This window comes from Zonotrichia albicollis, chromosome 2, assembly GCF_047830755.1.
Source record: "Zonotrichia albicollis isolate bZonAlb1 chromosome 2, bZonAlb1.hap1, whole genome shotgun sequence".
In the NCBI taxonomy this organism is placed as follows: domain Eukaryota; kingdom Metazoa; phylum Chordata; class Aves; order Passeriformes; family Passerellidae; genus Zonotrichia; species Zonotrichia albicollis.
The window spans coordinates 20,212,473-20,232,356 of NC_133820.1; the positions used below are offsets into that span (position 1 = coordinate 20,212,473).

General features: G+C 45.1%; 2 protein-coding genes across 10 annotated transcripts in view; one reads left to right on the forward strand and one right to left on the reverse strand.

Moving 5' to 3' along the window:
• The window catches only part of TSPAN7 (tetraspanin 7), a 90,436-nt gene extending 77,401 nt beyond the window's left edge, over positions 1-13,035 (reverse strand). Inside the window, exon 1 of the mRNA XM_005484392.4 lies at positions 12,876-13,035. Within this exon, the coding sequence (XP_005484449.1) occupies positions 12,876-12,956 (81 nt within the window). The 5' untranslated portion in view covers positions 12,957-13,035. The remainder of the gene's footprint in view (positions 1-12,875) is intronic.
• The window catches only part of LOC141728134 (uncharacterized), a 55,714-nt gene continuing 46,061 nt past the window's right edge, over positions 10,232-19,884 (forward strand). For 2 of the 9 annotated variants that reach the window (XR_012578847.1, XR_012578850.1), the window contains exons 1-2: positions 10,235-11,531; positions 17,490-17,542. Coding sequence is in view for 1 of the 9 variants with exons in the window: in XM_074534547.1 (XP_074390648.1) it covers positions 12,235-12,433; positions 17,490-17,542; positions 19,605-19,841 (489 nt within the window). In the remaining 8 variants the exon portion in view is untranslated. Of the gene's footprint in view, positions 11,532-11,655; positions 12,434-17,489; positions 19,842-19,884 lie in introns of those variants that run through there. The other 7 variants (XM_074534547.1, XR_012578852.1, XR_012578851.1 and 4 more) reach the window with 7 other exon arrangements.

Consider the following 19,884-nt stretch of genomic DNA (forward strand, 5'->3'; position numbering starts at 1 on the left):
AGATAGAGCTGCACAGGGCCATCAGAAGAAAACCAGCCTGTCATTCACCCACTTAGATGCAAGATGCCTGCTAGGATGAATGATCACATCTTTCCATGAGCTGTCACCGCCTACACCCACCAAACACCAAAATACACCTTAATCCAGGCTAGTGAAAAGCCTTAATTTAACTCTGACACAAAACCAAGAGCAGCCAGCATTAATTTCTTCCAGAAAGGTCTCACTGGCTGTGGGAGAAAGCACAAGTTGCAGAATAGGCTCTCAGCATGAACAAACTCCCTTCTACTTGAAGAAATCCCCAAATTAAAAGTTTCCTCCAAGCAGTAAGTTACCTGATACCCTTTTCCTTAGAACATGTTCTAGCCTTAAATGACAGCTTGGCAAGCCCCCACTGTCCTTCCCAGCCCAGCCTCTGCCCCTGTAGGTGCTAGGGTCTCTCCCTGTGCTAAAGCAGAGTCCTGAGAGCTGCATTCCCACACAGGGTGCTCTTTTTAGCTGCCTGATTACAACTTATCAAACAAAACTGCTAATAATTCTTTGCAGTGGTCATAATATCCAAATAAAATTTGAATGAGTAAACTAGAGAGAAACCCTTCTTGAGCCAATAGCTCCAGCTCCTAGAAGCACAATCCCACTCAAAAAACCTGGCAGAACCCACAAATGACAAAATTCTGCATACTGGTCTTTAACCAGAAGTCCACATTAGCAAAATCTTCCCCTGTGTCTTCATGTCCACAGCAGGGTAAAGCAAACAAACCACCCTGTTCTGGAGGTCACCACTAAAATCTGATCCTGCCTGCCACCCTTGGAACACTCCATGGAGATAACAGATCCCTGGCACTCAGCACAAAGAGGAGGAGGACATTCTTAAGCAGGTACACTAAGTCTCCTCTCCATGGGGAACTATGTCAACATGCTTGTGCCCCAGTCAAGTGATATCCCAAATTAAAGGTAGATATCCATCTAGAGAAATGGGCAGCTCTTTCCCTGAAGATAAACTATTCCTCCCTATGTCCTGCTTGACAGGAAAAATTTTTTTCCCCCACAAAAGGGTCTCCCTGTGAAGTCAGGAAAGTTGCATGGATCATTCCCAGCCCTGGAAGCCCACTCGCCTTGGCATTGCTCTCATGCAGCAGCAGCTCCACTCCCTCTCCCAAGATGCTGGGCAGCCTGAAAGGTTTTTTCAGAGCATTGTCTATGCAGCTTCAGAATAAAGAAGCATCATGGTGTATGAATTTTATAGCTGAGATACAGCCAGCTGCTCCATCATAATCTGTCTTCACAAGCAGAATTCATTAGACTTTTTAGAAGCATTCCCATTCTCTACAAGCAACATCAGGTAACCCTAATTATTATTTCAGCTTTCTACTCCTGCAGTTGAAGTAAGATGTCAAAGTGAATGCTACAACATATTAATTATTACAGTTAGGGACTTAAAATAACTAACTCATAGCTGTGCCACATTCTAGACATATTGCCTGACTTGCAGCAGTGGCTCTGTCTTATCAAATGGACATACCAACTACTATTTTTTAAGTATTACCACTGGTAAATGAATCCAAAGTTAGTGTTGCTCTAAGTAACTGCACAATGCTTTTCAAGAATAGAGAAAATATAACATACAGCTATCAATGTTGTAAAAATCCCATCTTATCAACATAGAGGGTGCAGCCAGGGTCCAGTTTATTCTGAATTTAATCCAAGTAACATGCACTTTGCCATGCCCTCTGATGCCAGCCACAATACTCAGCATTTATTCATCCACCAGCTGATTCAGGTGGTCACACACTACTCCATCTCATCAACACAAAGTCTTTTCCTCTTGTATTCTTTTAGTTTAGACTTTGTTTTCATAGAAGCTGTGAAATTTTAAACACAATTTTATCTCTTCTAGAGTCCATCTAAACTTCAGTGGGACCACCACACCAGAGGGCCACATATCTTCTTGTAAAATTATGCTGTGCTGCAAAATCACAGGGTAACCAAAGAAAGTCTAGAGACCAGAGGCAGAATTTAACTTGACAGAGGAAGGGGAAGAAAGTTTATCCTGTTGAGATATCCAGCACACAAATGAATGATAAACGCTCTCAACCACATGTCTGTGGGAATTCTGAGGAACCCAAGCCAGAGTAACTCTGAACATGAATATTAAGCACAAGTGAGTTTCAAAAACCACTGCCTGGCTGCATAAGACAGTTTGGTCATGTTTGTTTCCCACTGAATTTAAGCAGAGCAAGATGATGTTGTAAGACATTTTACACCCTTCATAGGGACCAAGCTGAGTACACCCACATGTGCCCATCAACCAGAGCTGATGTAATTCTTCCTGAAATGTATTTTTATTCCATATTCTTTTCCTTACCAGTATTGCACTAACATATGATGTAGAGCAAATATGTTTCCAAAAGGGAAATTTTAGTGCCCCACAGACTTGGGCTTGGTTAACAACTGATGAGCTGGTTAATGGTACTAGAAGAAAAACTGGGCAATTGTCTGCTCCTCACTGATGAGGTGGCTCTTATTCTTATTAATAACTTGACTGATTGCTTAAGAGCTAAGACTTAGCACAAAATTCTTCTCTATATCCTTCAGATTTAAAGGTCTTCAATCTTAAATATTTTTTATATTCAATAGTGCTGGAAAAAATAGGAATTAAATTTGGTGTAATGCCTGTTATGACACTGGAAATTAGGTGAAATTAAGGGTAGAAATCAACTAAGTGGTTGTGGTTCAGTTATATTCTTTATCATTTGGGTATTACATTGCTCTAGGAAACAACCAAGCTCCTTGCTTTAATACTGGATATTGTTCATGGCACAGGAATTAATCCTGTCTGGTCCCCCAGCAATCTGAGGTCAGTGAGCAGGAGAGAAGGGAACACATTAAATCTGATACTTCTGTTAAAAAATAGCTATGGTGCAGCATGCTCAGGTTTCTGCACAACAGGGACCAAGTTTGTTTTGTGTTAAAGAGTATTACATGCATATCATGCCAACTCACAGAAACTCAGGCAACTTTTCCATATCATTGTGATAATTTCACGAGCTGAAAATTCTCCCTACCACAGACATACCTATTTTGAGCACAACCATCTTGTCACAAAGCAACTAGCTGTTGCTTACAAAACACAAAAGTCCTGGGAGTGGGAGGTTTTATTTTTGTTGCTGGTTTCTGTTGAAAATTACACAAGTGCTGGATGAAATACTGTTTATGACCACACTGGCTGGTCCAGCACATCACCTGCAGTTTGTAGCTTCACTGGTGAGTATAGTATAGGCAGGCTGAGCAGGCACAGAGGGCACTGAGCTGCCCTTTCCATGCTGGGAGGATGCTCAGTGAAATCATCACTATAAAGTTGGAGACCAATAAAAAAAGGTTTAAAAAGGAGTGTTTTTTTTTCATATGGAACTATTTATCTTCAAGACCATGGGCAAAACCAGCAGTTGCCCCATCCTGCCAGTGAGAGCTTTGCACAAATGCTCTGAAAGCTGCACAGACATCCTGCACACATTCAGTACCTGCAGCAAGGTCACACTGCCTCCTGGAAAGGCTCTTATGTGTCCCCAGTCCTACCTGCCATGACAGAAATAAAACTGTAAGGTCATCTCTGTGCACTACATTTTTTTATTTTTAAATGGTGTGACCTTCTGTTGGAAAATCCTGATTCAATCCCTTTGCATCAGCTCCTGTTTTGTGAGAACGGGAAGCAAGGAATATACCCCAGGGTTGTTTTGTATGTTCCAGGAAATAACAGGGAAACATTCCTGAAAGTCAGCTCTCCAACATCCTGAGATCCTGGTTCTTTCTTCGGGAGGTTTTACATCACACTTGCACAGAAAAAAAAACCAAACCCTGAAGGTGATGCACAGATGGCCCATAGGTTATTCAGGGACAAGAGATCAATTTAAGCCTCTAGATTATTTGAACCCACACAATTTAACTCAGCAGTTTTCCTGAAGTATACTGGAAGGAGGAACTCAGTTCCAGGTGATACGCAAGCTGACCTCAACATTTACAAGCAACTGCACACTGGATCAGCTTTAACTGACTCAAAGATTCAGCTAAACAAAGAAAGGAGCTCTGGCATAGCATCACTGACTTGAAAACAGAGGAAATTACAAAAAAAAAAATCTCAAAAACATGCAATAATAACAGCTGCTGATTTCCTCTAAGACATTATTTTGTAGGTAAATTGAATCATACTCGGTCTGCAATCAGTGCACACCACAGAGCAATAAATGCTACACGCAGCACAGGGCAGCTGCACCAGTGAAAATGAACCCAGCCATAAGATGCAGCCATCAAGGTACTGAGGGTAACTTATCTGTATATGCTTCCTTTCTTTGTTTTCAAAGGCAAACAGACATGCACTTAATTATCTTCCCATTCCAAGCCCAATTAGAGCCAGTTAGATGTTAAGTACTATTGAAGTGAAACAGGAGGATTGAGTTTCTATCTGTTCTGTTAATGCATACCTGGAAAGTGCCTCCTCTTCTATCTTAACCTATTCTCCCAAGAATGAAAGGCACAACTTGTGTGACACATTTCTGTGTATTGACTCTCTTTTAATGCAGGGGAGGCCACTAAGTTTTAATAAAAATGCTTTGGGCAGGAGGCTATTAGGGAAGACAACAAAAATCATGGGTTCTCCATGACAGGAAATCTGCAGCAATCCTCCATCTCAAATAGCTTTTGGAATGACTTGGATGTGTTTCCATAATCTCTTTACAATGTCCTCCACCTTTTCTTTGGTTGAGGTCACAGCAGAGTATCTTGACAGTCCAAGCAAGCTGCACACTGCCATGCACCTTTGTATTATCTTCGAGCATGGACAAACACCCCACTCCAGGTGGATATCCAGGTGTAAATCCTTGCAGGCTACAGGAGCCTGTGGACCCCAGGTCTGCCACAGACTTTCACCTGCTCCAAGCCCCAGATACAACTTTTGAAGCCTTGGTGCTGCCCAGCTGGACTGATGCCACACATGCCATGACACAACCTGTGATGTCACAAACTGGCCTCAGTTTCAAGTTCAGATACAAAAAATAAAAAATAATTTCAGAGCTACCTGGCATATTCAGGAAATTCTCATTTATTTGAATTTTTTTTTTTTTAGGATTTCCCAAATCACTAAGTTTATATCATTGAGAAGACTACCTCCATCAAAAATGTCAGGTTTTGATATAGCTCCCATTTACTTTCAGAAACATACAAATGAGCAATTTTTCATATTCCTTTGCCAAAAACTGCTAAAAGAAATCCTCCAAACACTTCAAAGTTGCTTCCAGATGGAGGCCAACCCATGAGAAACTCCATCCAAATGACAAATGTTTTTAAAACTTATCAAATGACTAAATCAGCATGGCATAGCTGAATCCTCAGCTGCAGGAGATGCACTCAGGTTGAGTTGCAGATGAGCTTTGCTGGTGGCACTCAGTGCAATTTGCTGCTCCTCTTTGTGCATTCTCTGAAGCAGTGCCCATAATCCAGTCAGGAACAAGAGCCTGAGGAACTTGTCAGCTTCCCTGGCAGCTCCAATCCTGTGGCAGCAGCAGGTCTGAGCTGATCATTTCTGCTCAGAGGCATTAAGGCACTGAGTGGTTATGTGGGTCAGACAGCAGGGGCTTCCTTCTCTTCCCAGTTTAAAGGGAAATGTAAGTGTTCCTCTTCCTATGATAATTTACAAGGTTTCACTCTCTTTTCTCCTCTCTGACTTCTCTGCAGAACCTTACAAGCATGCCAGCCTTTTCCTGAGCTCTGCTCCCAAGATCCAGAGGCTTCTGCAGATTAAGTCCATCACATCACTATTGACCCCAATTAAACTCTTTAAAAAGACCCTTTTTGAATATAATAACAAAAAAAAAAAAATCAGTTTGATCCATCCAAATCCGCATTCAGCCCAAACCAAACCCAACCTTTTCCCAAAGCTCTCAGCAAATAGCTCCCAATAATAAGTGATGGCAAAATTTCAACCTTCTGCTCCGCCCAGGCTGTTGGTGAATGTGGTGAATCCTGCCTGGCTTTTGGGAGAGGGTCACTGCCAGCATCACACAGTGGCCAGCCACCAACTGAACTCCGCACAGCAATTCAGGGAGATGGGAAAAGCAAGAAACAAAGAGGGAAGGGGGGCTGCTTGCATCTTGTAAAGATTTTAGTGCTGTCCCCAGAAACACAGAGATGAAAAAAACACATCTGGAAAACATCTTGCAAAACACTACGTAGAAATTACAGCAAAATAATTAACATCATTAACAACATTAACTTCCACTCTTTCATTACAGTAGCTCCTAAAAATCCTGTGTCCTCCTCCCAGAGCTCAAAGAACCAGCTCAGCTATGAAGTAACAATAATGCAGTAAGACACAAGTGTGCCATGCTTCAGAGTCCCTTTAGTGCAAGGGAAATTCAAATGCTTCTCTCTGCTAATCCAGAACTGTGATAGAGACAGAACATTTCAACCATCTGCCCACCACCATGAGGAGAGCTAAGATGGAAAGAAGCCTGCTCTGCCCATCTCTCATCTCTGAGAGATGATTAAATGCTAATTAATAGAAATGAGCCTAAAGAAGAAACATCATGCAAATAAAAATAAAATGTCTGTCATCTGCTCCCCACAGTCACTTCTGAGTCCTGCATTTTATTTTAAAGATTCAGTCCTGAGGTTTGCAAGGCACTGAGATCAGCAGGGCTGAAAGTGCAAATTTGGTGGCTGCAGAAGGGACTCAGCACTACAGCAAAGCCAGCATCTCTCTAACAAGCTTCACTGGGTTTAAAAGCATGTGAAATATTGAAGGAGATGCTTCTGCAAGCTCACATGCACAAAGAGCCTTTCTAGATACTCATCTATTAATTCACTGGCACGTAAATTTGTAGGACAGTTGCAACAACAGAAGAAATTATGATAAAATCCAGAGATGGAGACAACTAACAGTACCAGGTAACCTAATTTCCCTCCCCGACAGCACAGGGAATTGATAAATAGTCACAGAATCAGAGATAAAATCAGATTATTGGATCCATTTTAAATTCCCTTGGTTTACCTACGATAATTGCCTTCGTTTCCTTGACAAGCAAGGCTGGAGTGAAGCAGCATCCAAGGACTCTACTGGTGTTTTCATGGAAAAGTGCTAACAAGGCCTCCCCAGCACCTTTCCCTAGAATTTATATTTACCCTGTGTAGCACACAACAGGTTGCTCAGAGCAGGAGGGAACACTAAACAGCCAAATGTTTACTACACACACAGTGGCACTCCCCCACAGCCTCCTGTCCTTCCTTGTGGATAAAAAGGGCTCCTGCCACTGCTGGGTTATGGATGCATCCTGTGCCTTCCCAAACAGAACTGAAACATCTTCCAAGTCCCCCACTATCCCCCTTCAGTCCAAACTGACCCATTTGTGTGAAAATGTCACCATTCTCAAACCACGGAACTGTTCTGATGCAAACTCCAAGGTCAAGGGGTTGCACTTGCTGAGATGCAAGCACAGCTCCACAAACAGTAAAGAAGGAGGATTTAGCCAACAGCAAAGTCAATTATTCCATTAAATGAGGTGCAAAATGCTAATTTGTACGAAAACCACACAATTTTCAGAATGTGAAAAATCCCAATCAAAACCCCACTAAACTACGCAAAGCTGTGTACATGTCCCAAGAAGGAATTCACAAAGCTGACTGGAGTTATGGTTTCAAACACCATCTAGCCTTTTTTTTTGTTTGTTTTTAAAAACCCAGTTATTTGTTTAGCCATCAGAATTCACCTTGGGCTATGCTTACTGGAAAACACCATTATCTTTAATCTTTCATGTATATCATTATGAGAACAGAACAGGGAACAACTGACTTAAGGAGGCAACTGCATAAGGTTTGTGCTGAACAATGGAGCACTTCAGATCTGTCATGATGGGGGGATACTGGGCATTTTTGACAGCTTGGTTTTTTTGGGATTTCAGGTAACTACATACGAGTAATAACACTTCTTTCTAAAAGTATAGCAATGTTGACTTTGCAGTCAAATGGAACCACCAAGAGATTGAGCAATCTAAGCCACATGGGAAAGCTAAAATTTCCAAAAATATTTCATCTAAAACCATCTGCTAACATATATTTAAGAAGAATTAAAAGAGAAGAAATACAGGCATGGTAAGAGGTATTAAAAAGAACAGACACATGCAGGAACCAATGCAGAAACACTGGAAAGAAGATTTGGGGAGAAAACCAGTTATTTCAGCAACACAGCTGGACACATATAGGGGAGATGAGTAATGCCACTAGTAACTCAAAGGGACACACAAATTTAATCCCACATTGTAATGCAGAGCTCAGATGGCTGCATTTGAGGACGGGTCAGGAGTTGAGCCATAAATCTGTGTTCCCAAGCAAGCTGCCACACTCACTCTTTGTCTCAGCCATTTCCTGGAAAACAGCTCTGTGAGCCCTGGAATGACAGGGAAATGCCCCCTCCACCCTCCTGCCACAGTGGGAGGGGTCTGTCCCAACAGCTGAGCCACTCCCAGCACCACAAGTGGCCCCTTTTGGGGGAATTCTGAGAAGATGAAAATGGAGGGGAGGCACTTTAAATCACTCACTAGGACCTCCCACACCTCCCATGCCAGAGGGGCACTGAGCCCACCACCCTTCGTGGGGCCATCTCCAGACCCCCTGACCTCCACACCAGTGACACCACATTCCCAGAGGAGCTGGCAAAAAGAAGAGGAACTGTATGAAAACACGCAATTTGCACCTTTTTTAAAATCACAGCCAAGCTGTGGCCTCACAGCCAGGCAACACCCACCTGCCCCACCTCTCTCCTGCCCCGTGCCAACTTCCAAGGGATCACACCAGGAGGCACAGGTCTATTTTCAAGGCAATAAAAACTCAGAAAACCAAATTACCACGAATTATGAGCAGGTACCTTAGTTCTGATTTTGTCACATAGCCAAAGACAGGCCAAGCTCTAAGAACCTAATGTAGCCCCCAAAAACTCTGGAAGATGCTTTTCAGATCAGTGACCCACCTTGGAATGTTATCTAAATGGAAACTCTATTTACATGTTTTTATGACACTAACTGACAGCAAGAAAACTCCATTCCAGCAGGAGAGCACACACAAAGCACTCATTTGGTGCCAAGGGTCTCACAGGGCCTGGGATCAGAAAATAATCACTTTGCTATGGTGCCTATTTGGGGCAACAACAAGCTTTGCATGGAAGAAAACACCCATTTTCCTCAGCCATATAACTTTAAGGATATGAGTGCATGCCCCCTTAAAGCTCCCTCCCAAAACATTGAGGCAGGCAGTTAATTTGGTAACAAAATATATTTAGAAGGCTACAGTAAAATATTAATTATACACATGTTTTAAGACCAAAGGTTACTTAAGTACTAGACAAATACAAGCTACTGAGGGGTGCTTCAAGGTTTCTCTCTCCTATAAAAAATTCACTTAGAATTCTAATTCAAAATTCATTTTCTCTTAAAAACAAGACAGGCTCTAACACTGATTTCTACACAAGCAATTTATGATACCCAAAAGGAAAAAATAAAAATAGCTAACAGCCAAGCAGAGCTTTTATCACCTTTTTTTTTTTTTTTAATCTGCTAGTTCCAAACCAGATGCATTCAGTATAGAATTCTGATTAGGAAAAAAATGGCTGTTGAATTTTTATTACTACATCCCTTAAGGACCAAAAATGGTAACCTTAGGCATTTAATGTGTTCTATGAATAACAATACATATGAGCACACAAAAAGCTTGTTATCTCTGTTTATGGATTTTTTTACCATGTTGATACATTTACAGAAAGAAGTTGGAAAGTATGGGGAGGGGGAGGAGAAGAAGCTATCAAAATAACAAGTTACATTAAACAAAACCTATTTGGAAAGGAACAAGCTACGCAGCATGAAATTTGAATGAACTGTGTCTCCCCATTACAGTCCTACAGCTCCCATGAAATCTGTGCAGCCTCATTTAATGCTCATACTAAAAGCCTTCACCTATACACATCTGTCCCACAAATACAGATGCAATTCATACTTAAGCCTGACAAAAAATCACTTGTTGGGGGAACATGCTGTGAACACAGACTTTCTTATTTTATAAACAATGTGAAGCACACAGGAGTCCTTCACGATGGTTCAGAACAGCTCACTAGAGGCAAAGAAGCATCTTCTCCCCACTCCCTCACATCTGTAACCACCTGACCCACCAGGCAAAGGGCTGCCACCACACACCACCCTGCCACAGGACGAGTTTCTGCCCTGTGCTGTACCACAGCTCCATTCCCACAGCTAGAAAAAAACCCCATACAAACTGCAGCTAAGCAACACAGAGCTTTCTCCTTCAGAAATCAGCTTACAACCTCTCAAAAAAATGTGGGAAAGCCGTCAGAATAAAAATTTACAAACCAGCCATTTGTGGTGCTGGCATGGTTTCCCTCTGGTATTTAGCTCAGTCCAAGAAAAAAAAAATTAAAATAGTTCCTCCAATAGAATCCTTCCCATATTTTCAGCTCTGAGAATTCACAAGGACTCAAGTTGAGTTACACTGACTCTGGAGCCAGCAGATTCTAAGAGTACAAAAATCACCCCAGAAAATAATGGAGGGGGGGATTGAGGGAAGTCCATACATCCCTCAGCTCTCAAGCTTGACTGAAAAAACCAAAATGAGCACATTGACAGAGCAAGCCATGTTTTTGTTCCTCATGGCATCCTGCTCCAATTTATTCTAAATGGATTCAGAGCCCAGAAAGAGGACAAAAATATGAATTAGCTTTTGTTCTTCATTTTAGCACTGAAGAACTGATAAAGACTTAGAATCTGCTGTCCAATGCTCTGGACCTTTACCAAATCCTTTGCTGTCTTCTTCCACTGACACTTGCCTATGTCCCTTGAGAAACCAGATGCAACAGCAAGCATGATTCTCCATTCTCCTTTGATCATGGCTGCAGGATTCTGTCCCCAACCATTGATTTCCTCCTCCTTCTCCAGGCTCAAGCAGGAGGACAAACAGAAATTCTGGTAACCATCAAATGTTAAGTAACTGGAAGAGTGGGCCATGCCCTTGGAGAAGATCAGGCAACACAGGAGCCTGACCCACAGCTCAGAGGAAAAGAATTCACAGCAGAGCATCCCACCAGCACAGCTGTGTTGCTGGAGCCATTTCCTGGGTTCTGACAGAGCCCAAACCGAGCTCAGCTATGTAATTTACCCCACGAGGTCCCAGCTGTCAACCTGGCCTGGCATCCTGACAGCCTCCGGCACAAATGCCCTCGGCCAGCTGCTTGGCTCAGGGTACAATTCTCTCTTTTTAAATGAGATTAGTGCTGGTGAAATGTGCTAGCTCAACGGGCATGCTGATCTAAGCTCTCTGTTTATTCGGGCTGCAGCAGATACAACAATTACTTAAAAAAAAAAAGATACAATTTTAAAAGATGCCATGAATTTGCCTGCCTCCTGCAGTTGCTCACTCATCACAGAATGAAGAGGGGTTTCTCACAGATCTGCTGAGGACTGGAAAGGATGAATCTTGAAACTGTGGTAAGTACATAAACTTAGCCACCTACCTCCTTGAGACTAATGTGAAGAATCTACTTGCCAACAAAAACCCCAACAGATAATTCTGGCTTCCTATCTATTTCAGTATCAGACACCTTTACTTCCACCAAGATAATTAAAAAAAAGGGTGGAGGGGGGGATATGTTAAATATCGAGGGGATGGGGTACAAGGGAGCCAATGACACCGAGGTACTGCCATAAGTATGGATAAACAAAAATGTGTTTTGGTTATGCTTTAAAAAAATAAAAGCCTAAGAAGTTAAGGTTGAAACAGCTGAAGTCCTATGTTCACTGTAAGGATGTGAAACGTTATTGCCATGAATAAGCAATTATTGGTTTAGAACGCCTTTTTAAGCAGAAAGATGAAGATTTGAGCCAGTGTGTTCCCCAGCGCAGAGCTACCAAGCCGAGAGAGCACAACCAGCTCCCCCGGCTGGGAAGTGACAAACGCGCCTCAGCGCGCTGTGCCGATGCTGTGCGGAGCAGGTCCCTAACTGCACACAGCGGGGCCATTATCGTGTGCTGTCACCGTGTGCCATTAAAAGGTCCTTAACCTGCCGATGGCCGCCGCGATGCGCGGCTGCTGCCGGGGATGTGCTGACTAACAGGCCGGGGCGCTGCCAAAACCTCCAGCCCCCTGAAAAACACGGCCGGGCCGTGTCAGGCAATCGCGGCAACTCAATTAATGCATCTGGGTCAGCAAAATGGTTTGCGGGAGCCTGAGCCCGGTTACGAAACGCGGGTACCGCGGCCGGGGCTCGGGCAGCAGGCACCGGGGGGCTCGGGCAGCATCGTCCGCGGAGGGACGAGGATGCGGCGGGGACACGGTCCGGTAATGGAGACACGGTCCGGCGTGGGGACACGGTCCTGGCGGTGGAGACACGGTCCGGCATCAGCGACATGGTTCTGGCGATGGGGACACGGTCCGGCCGGCCAGGAGGGCGGCGGGGAGGGGACAGGCTATGGAGGCTTTCAGGGAGACCCCTGCAACTTTCCCCCGCGGGGGCTCGGGGGGATGTGCTCGCCGCGAGAGGAGGCAAACCCCATCATTTTTTATCCATGGAAATGTGTTTATCTATATGTGTGAGCTCATATATATATATGTGTGTGTGTGTGCGTGTGTGTGTGTGTGTGTGCATGCAGATCTGTATCTGGCGGACATGCCCCGTCCCCACTCGCCCGGCGGTGCTAGCCCGGCCGAGCCGCGCTGCGGAGCCCCCGGTGCCCCCAGCCCCAGCCCCGGGCAGGTGGGGCCGGGGGTGCCGGGCCGTGCCCTGCCGTGCCCTGCCGTGCCCGTGTGCCCGCGCCGCGCCGAGCCGCACTCACCCAGAACACGAAGGAGTAGATGATGAGGAGGGTTTTCAGACACGTTATCACGGGTTTGGTCTCCATTCTCCTCGATGCCATAATACTGAGATCCCGGCTGCAGGCTGGGCGCGGGAGGAGGCGGAGGAGGAGGGAGGGAAGGGGGAGGGAGAAGGGAGCGGGGGGGCGGAGGGAGGTGAGCTCAGCGCCCGGCTGCCGCGGCCGGGCTCACCGCGCCTCCTGCTGCCAACCGGGGACCCCCGCCCGGGCACGGGGCTCCGACACCGCCTGCCCGGGTGACATTTACCTCAGGGATGGGGGAGCTGAGGTTTTGAAAGATGAGGTGAAGGACACCCCCCCGGCCGCCCCGTTTTGTCGCGAAGATGCTCGGAGGCGTCGCTGGGGCTGCTCAGGGGTTTGGGGATGGAGGCGCTGCACGCTCGGAGCTGCAGAGGGAATTGGCCGTACGGGAGAAAACATCCTTCAGTGTCATGGTTAGAATGTGTGTTCCTGCAAGCTTCAGAGGTCTGGAGAGCACAGCAAGGGCAAGTAGCGCAGGTTTGGCGGTGCTCTGGTCACAGCCACGCAGTCTGGCTGAGCAAGAGCTCTGCACCGAAGCCATGTGAAGGGCCGGGGCTCCTCCAGCTCTCCGGCTGTGCCGTGCCTCTTCTGCAGCTCTGTGCAGGTGACTGTGTGGAGCTGTAAGAGCTGTGACCTATGGACGGTGCCTTACAAGAGCCTGGCCTTGGCTTTATGTCAGCCTCGAATGTGAACTCTATGCTAAAACTACTCTGGACATTGAACCGAGCAGAAACCTCACGCTTCTATGTCTCTGAGACCCCCAGTTTCAGCTGGATCAGAGCTGAGTGACAGTACAGCCCGGAGAGGGCACAGAGCTCCCGAGGGAGCCTGTCCCTCCTTCTTGACACAGCCGCCATGGGGAATCCAGCAAGGGGTGCACAGCAGGGAAATAACCGAGCTAGTCTGGGCATGAAAAAGGAGCTCATCCTGCAGAGCCCTGGCAGCAGAGCAGTGGTGTGGGAATAAAAAAGGCTTGTGGGCTGGCTGCCTCCAGGAGAAGCATGGCCAGAATGAGGGCACACATGTTCTGGCTGCTGTGCCAGGACCGTGGGCAGGCACAGAGGGGATGCCTTCAGGGTTTTTCCTGTAGTTCACATTTTGGGGGAGGTTATGTGTGCAGGGGAGGGGATGCTGGAGCACTGTGTGTCCCTCCTGAGTGGTGTGGCTGCGCACAAAGCAGGGATCTGAATTATGCCTTTAACTGCATTAAAATCAAAACAAGGTCAGCACTAAACAGCGAATCTCCTCAAGCTACAAAAATAATGTAGTTGGTGCAGCTGAGACATATCAAAGTGATGAAACAGCCCTTGCCATTCAAGAGACAGTGTTTGAAAAACAGAGTGAGGAAAAAAATGGTTCCTGAGCGAGTGCTTTTGTAATATGCAGAAGTTTTGCCATGAAGACTGATGCAGGATTTTGCTGGGTTTAACTTATGACTTTTAGAGCTGTAAGCCTGCTGTTTCCCAAAACAATGGAGGCATCTAAAAGATGCTTGGAGAGGGAGTATTCTGCAGGAGATATGGGGGATTTTTTTAAGCAATCACCACTTTTGTGGAAAATTCAGATGACAGGTGCATAAATCTTTATTGGCTTGGCCATTAAAATGTAAATAAGTGCACTAACTGCAAAAAATTGTATTGACACAAACAACAGTTATAAATATTCACTGTACAAAAATTACACTAAGATTTTTGACAGAAAATAGCTCCAAGCTGGAGAATTCTCTTCCTTCCTCTCACACATAGGCTGTAGAAAGATAAATGCTGCTGTCACAGCCCAGGGGACAGCAGCCATTTATTTCAGTAGCTATGGTTATACTTCCCCTCCCCTTCAGGTGTTTTTAAGAAAGCATGAAACAAACTATAAAATCAATCAGAATGGGTATTTTGGTAGATGCTGATTCTGACAAAGACTCACAGTTTCTGCCAACAGCATGTGATTTTAGGTCACTCTGTCCCATAGTGCCTAATTTGGGATAGATCCCCTGAGTCTTCTCAGAAGGATGTGCTGGGGATCTAAACTGAATGAGTGCCTACAAAGCTTCCCTTGACAGTGCTGTTAAAGCTCACAGGATTTTGCACCAGGGAACCAGAGAGAAAACAGAGGTGCAAGAAGAAAAGCCCACATCAAGAAATACAGCTCCTTTCTTCAGAAATGTCAGGCCTGGAGGGTATGATGTCCTGAGCACTGAGAAACAGAGGCTCCATGATATCTCCACCTGAGCCTACAGTCTTCTCACCAGGCTGTCTTTGGAGGAACTCTCAGTTCCTTTTTGGCATGCAGTCAAGGAGGATATACTTTATTGGATGTAGATGCAAATTTTGGATTAAAAATGAGAATGTCTGAACAGAGCTGAACAAAAATCTGCCTGATTACAGCAAATACCATTAAAATATGACAAGAGCACCGAGCCATCAAACATTTTAGGCTTAAATGGAATTACTGAACAATTGCTAGCCTTTATGTGTGGCTTGGAAACACATCTACCTTTTAAAAATATTTTTATCATAGTTTTGCAGATTTGGGAGGGCAGATTCTCAAGTATTACTTGAACAAAATCAAAGCAAGCCTTTCTAAAGCAAAATACATTTTCAATTCTGTAATCCACGTTTGCAGAGTTGGGAACATAATTGCTCTTCACATCTCCCCACAGAGAGAACATTCTTGTAGTTACTCAAAACAGGACATTTTTGCCTAACTGTGTCATTTGAAAAATATTTCTTTAAAACACTGGCAGTTTGCAGGGGTTTCTTCTACAATTTATAAGCTTGTATTTCTTCGTAATGCACAGGGAATATCCTGTCTTAATAAGTCTGTTTCAAAGCATCAGTCTAGAAGGAGCTCCTTCATCCCTTGGCAGAGCATTGAAATTGAAAATGAGGACTTCCATCCTTACCTGGAGCTGATCTTGGCTATTTGATGGGTAAATAAATTCTTTCTGGGCATATAGGGGGAAAAATGTAAAGGTCTCACACCCTTCTGCAATTACAGCAGGTGAGAAATATGGTGCTTTGTTCTCTTCATGCCCATTCTGGCCTTTCATTCTGGTTTGCTGTGGTGCTGTTGAATGTGAAGGCAGCAACCTCTGCTATCCTTTATTGGGCATTCAGGCTTATAATCCACACTCACTTCATCCTCTCTGGAGAGCAGAGGTTTGAGGGATTTTTGTCCTTTTCCCATTCCCCAGGTCCATGTGGCCTGCCAGTGGCTGTCCTCAGCTGGCAGAGCCTGCATCACTCCATTGCAAAGTAACCACAAACTTTGTGGCAAAATGCAGGAAGCAGGAGGAAAAACAAGTGTCTGACAATTTTTCTGCACTCATGGGTCACAGGTCAGTTCAGGCAACTCTGTGCAGGTCCCCCTGCCACCTCTGCATCACACATCCTTCAGCTCTAAAAAAGCAGAACTCTCACTCACACAGCAGCCAGTTTGTCACATGGCTGGTGGCACATTTGTCACATGCTTTTGGCAGATGCATCAGTGGGACCAAGCTGCCAGGCCCAGCCCCCAAAGTGTGTTTTCTAAAGATGCCTCAGGCTTTATAGGTCCCCAAGGAAGAGATGTGGGGTACAAAACCAGTGCCAGAGAATGATTTGCCAGTAAAGAGGCTGTAAGGAGATTAATGTAGTGTTGTCAAAGTCAACCAAGATATTTTCATTTACCACATCTTGGAAAGAAAGGCCCAGTGTCCTGCAGCACAGGCATAAGGGAGCACACACAGACATCAGCTTCAGAGTTTGGCAACAGGTATGAGTTAGGATGAAAGTCATATTCAGCACTGATTCAATATAAAGGGCTTCTGGGAATGGCTCTGCAGTATTGAGATTGTGGTGCTGACCCTGATGAGCAGCAGTACCTGTGTGCAGAGGAAGTAGTGCTGCTGGGAAACTTTCTTAAACCTTTTGAAAAGATCTTTAGGATGCATTGTAGGAAGCACCTCATGCTTTGTGAATGATGCTCAGTTCATGCTCTAATGTTAGGCCAAAAAGAGATGTCCTTTATCCCATTTCCCTTCAGAGCAGGCATGTAATATCTGGTTTTATCAGTAACTTTGATACCAATAAGCTTTTCATAACTCTTCATATTTCTCAGAAAATGCCTTGATTGAAAAGGGAAGTTTACAGCTGTTCTGTAGGCAGGTATTTCTCATGGCCTGTGATGACTTTCCTGATTACTCCAGAGCTTTGTGAAATGTCCTCTTGAAGGGAACAGAAATACATTTGTGACTAAGCATAACTACCACAACAGGATAAATTAAAATCACCAGCATTTACAGAGGGAGGGTGGAGGACTTGGAAAAGATAAGAGGTCAGAGAGCAGAAAAATACACAAAGGGCATATAAACACACAAAGAGCAGGTCTATGTTATTTCAGGAGAAGCATTATTACATCTCCAGATGATGGGAGTTTTGACATACAGCAAGAAGAATGGAACCATGCAATTTTATTATCTTCATCTTTAGCAATAAAGTGACAATTAACCCTGCACATTTGCCAAGTCACTCAAATTGGTTTGTCAGACTGTATTTTCTCTGCTATTTCTTTTCTTTGCAGTTATGGATAACAGCACCCTGTGTGTCCCTGGAATACCTGGACATTTTCTTAAGGTCAGTAGATAATTTACAATAATCTTGGGAGGAATTATATAATTTCTTCTTCTTGAAGGATCAATGTGAGGGGCCAAGAAACATCTATGAGGTCCCCCTCTTTCATGGTTTTCTGTTACTTGCTTCTGTCAAGGAGTGTGGTTGGGCTGCACTGGGTTAAACTGAGAACACCAAAGCATTCAGTACTGTTTTTATTTTCCTCCTTCTCCTTTCTTGACTGTGCCATGGTTTGTTTCCACTAGATTTCTCTTTTGTCTGCCCTGAAGCAAAAGCAGGCAGAGCTCAGCCTCTGCTCCAGTGCTGGCAGAAGTTACCCATTGTCATGGCTGGTCTCTGAAAGTTTGCACAAGAAACAGGGGCAGGAGAGCAAATCCCAGCTTTTCTGTCTGCAGCAATCCCCCAGTGGGACAGACACAGGCCCCTGGCTGACATGGGAATGTCTGGCTGAATATTGTGTGGTGTTTTCTGGGCTGGGTAAGGCTCTGATCAGCCTGGCACCTGCAAGGACCTGCCAGGCCCTGGACCTTGGCTCTGATGGCAATCACAGGTGGTGGCACATGGGGGACGACCCTGACATCTTGCCTGGGGTGCTCCTATTTGTTGCCCCAGCTGCAGGCTCTGGATTTTTTGTGTCAGGTGTAAGAGTGTTCACATCTTTTCAGCGGAGACCACTCCAGCTTGGAAACAAGTTTGGGAAAACTTCATTTTCCCCTGAGGCTTGCTTTTCTTTGTATGAATCTCAGGCTGAGTTCCAGAGGAAAGGAAACCATACCCTAAGTCTTGGAAAGGGAATTCTGGATGTCCTCAGCTTATGGACAGTGGGATGGGGAAGGCTCAGGAGTGAGATGGCTGATGGAGCATGGGCAACATGGGTGCTGCTGAGGGAGGTCAAGGTGTGGAGTGTGATAGTCCAGGGGACAATGTGAAAAGCACCACAGAGGCTATGGGAACAACAAGAGTTCTTTAGTAAATAGCCGTGCTCAAGGTAAAATTAGTACATGATCATAAAATTAGTATATAATCATAAAATTAGTATATAATCATTGTGTACATATCATAATCATTTCATGTACACAATGAAAGGAATTTGAGGAACACTGCATGGATTTTGATCCAATGTGTTTTCTTTCTATATGGTGTCTAATTTTCCTTCTCCTCCACTAAGCAATGGCTCCTCTTCTTGTCTTCAAAAACTGAGATGATTGATTTTTAAAGCTGACATGTATCTAACAACAATTTGCTAGTGATGAAAAGAGAGAAAATGACAACAGAATTGTAGCATGTTTTAGCAAATAGAATTATGCTGTATCAAGCAATAACATTTAAAAAACAATTCATTACAGGTAAAGTGTAGGACAACAAATCTTAAAGCAACCAAAGAAACAAGACTGATACTTGGAGCACATCTTGTGCCCAGTGTAAGCAAAGTTCTCTTTTAAGGACAGCCTGTTGCATGTAGCATACAGGTTAGGTATCTCTTACATGAGCACACAAAAGCTCTGGCTCCAGCTCAGAGGCTCAGCTGCTCTTTGTGGAGCAGATTCCTCCCCTGCGATGCTGGGGAATGGAGCAGAGCTGCTCACTCAGACCCTGCTTGTTTCTTGGCCGAGCTGGGAGGTGGACAAGAGCAGCTCTGCTTCCCTTGTGCTCCAGGATTTTCTTGCCTTGTACCCACATCCCTTCCTTCTGGAGGAGCAGTCTGTTCCCTGGAGACACCCACTGCTTGTCCCTGTCAGCTCCCTCATGAGCAGCCTCCTTTCCTCCACAGCCACCCAGCAACTCCCTGAGCCTTTGGGTGAGGAGCTCTGCTCCTCTAAGACACATTTGTGTCTCAGTTTGTGCCAGTCTGGCAAGCACAGCCTGTCTGACCCTGAGCACATCCTCCTGATCCTCCTGGGGTTTGGACTGCTTGGGCTTGCGGCCAGCTGAGGTGAGGGGTGCAGCGTCCCATCTTGAATCAAGACTTTAGGAAAGCACATGGTGGAGATGGAAGGGCTGCCCTTCTCTCTGGAGGAGCTTTTAGGCTGGGCACTCTTCTGATAATGCTGCAGCCACATTGCAGCCATGCCTGTGCGCCAGCTGGCCACCCACCCGAGATGGACTCACGTCATGGAATGCAAGAAGCACACACAGCTTGTTCACAAAGCCTGCCTGGCACTGGGAACAGAGCAGCGTGTGCTGGAGCAGCAGGAGTGAAGGGAGGAGCCCAGGGCAAAGGGAGGTGCGCAGGCAGAGCACCAGGACATCTTGCTTCGTGCTGCCCCCATCCTCCTTATGGGCACTGCTGGATAACTCAGAGGTACTTCCTCGCCTCGCCTCGCCTCGCCTCGCCTCGCCTCGCC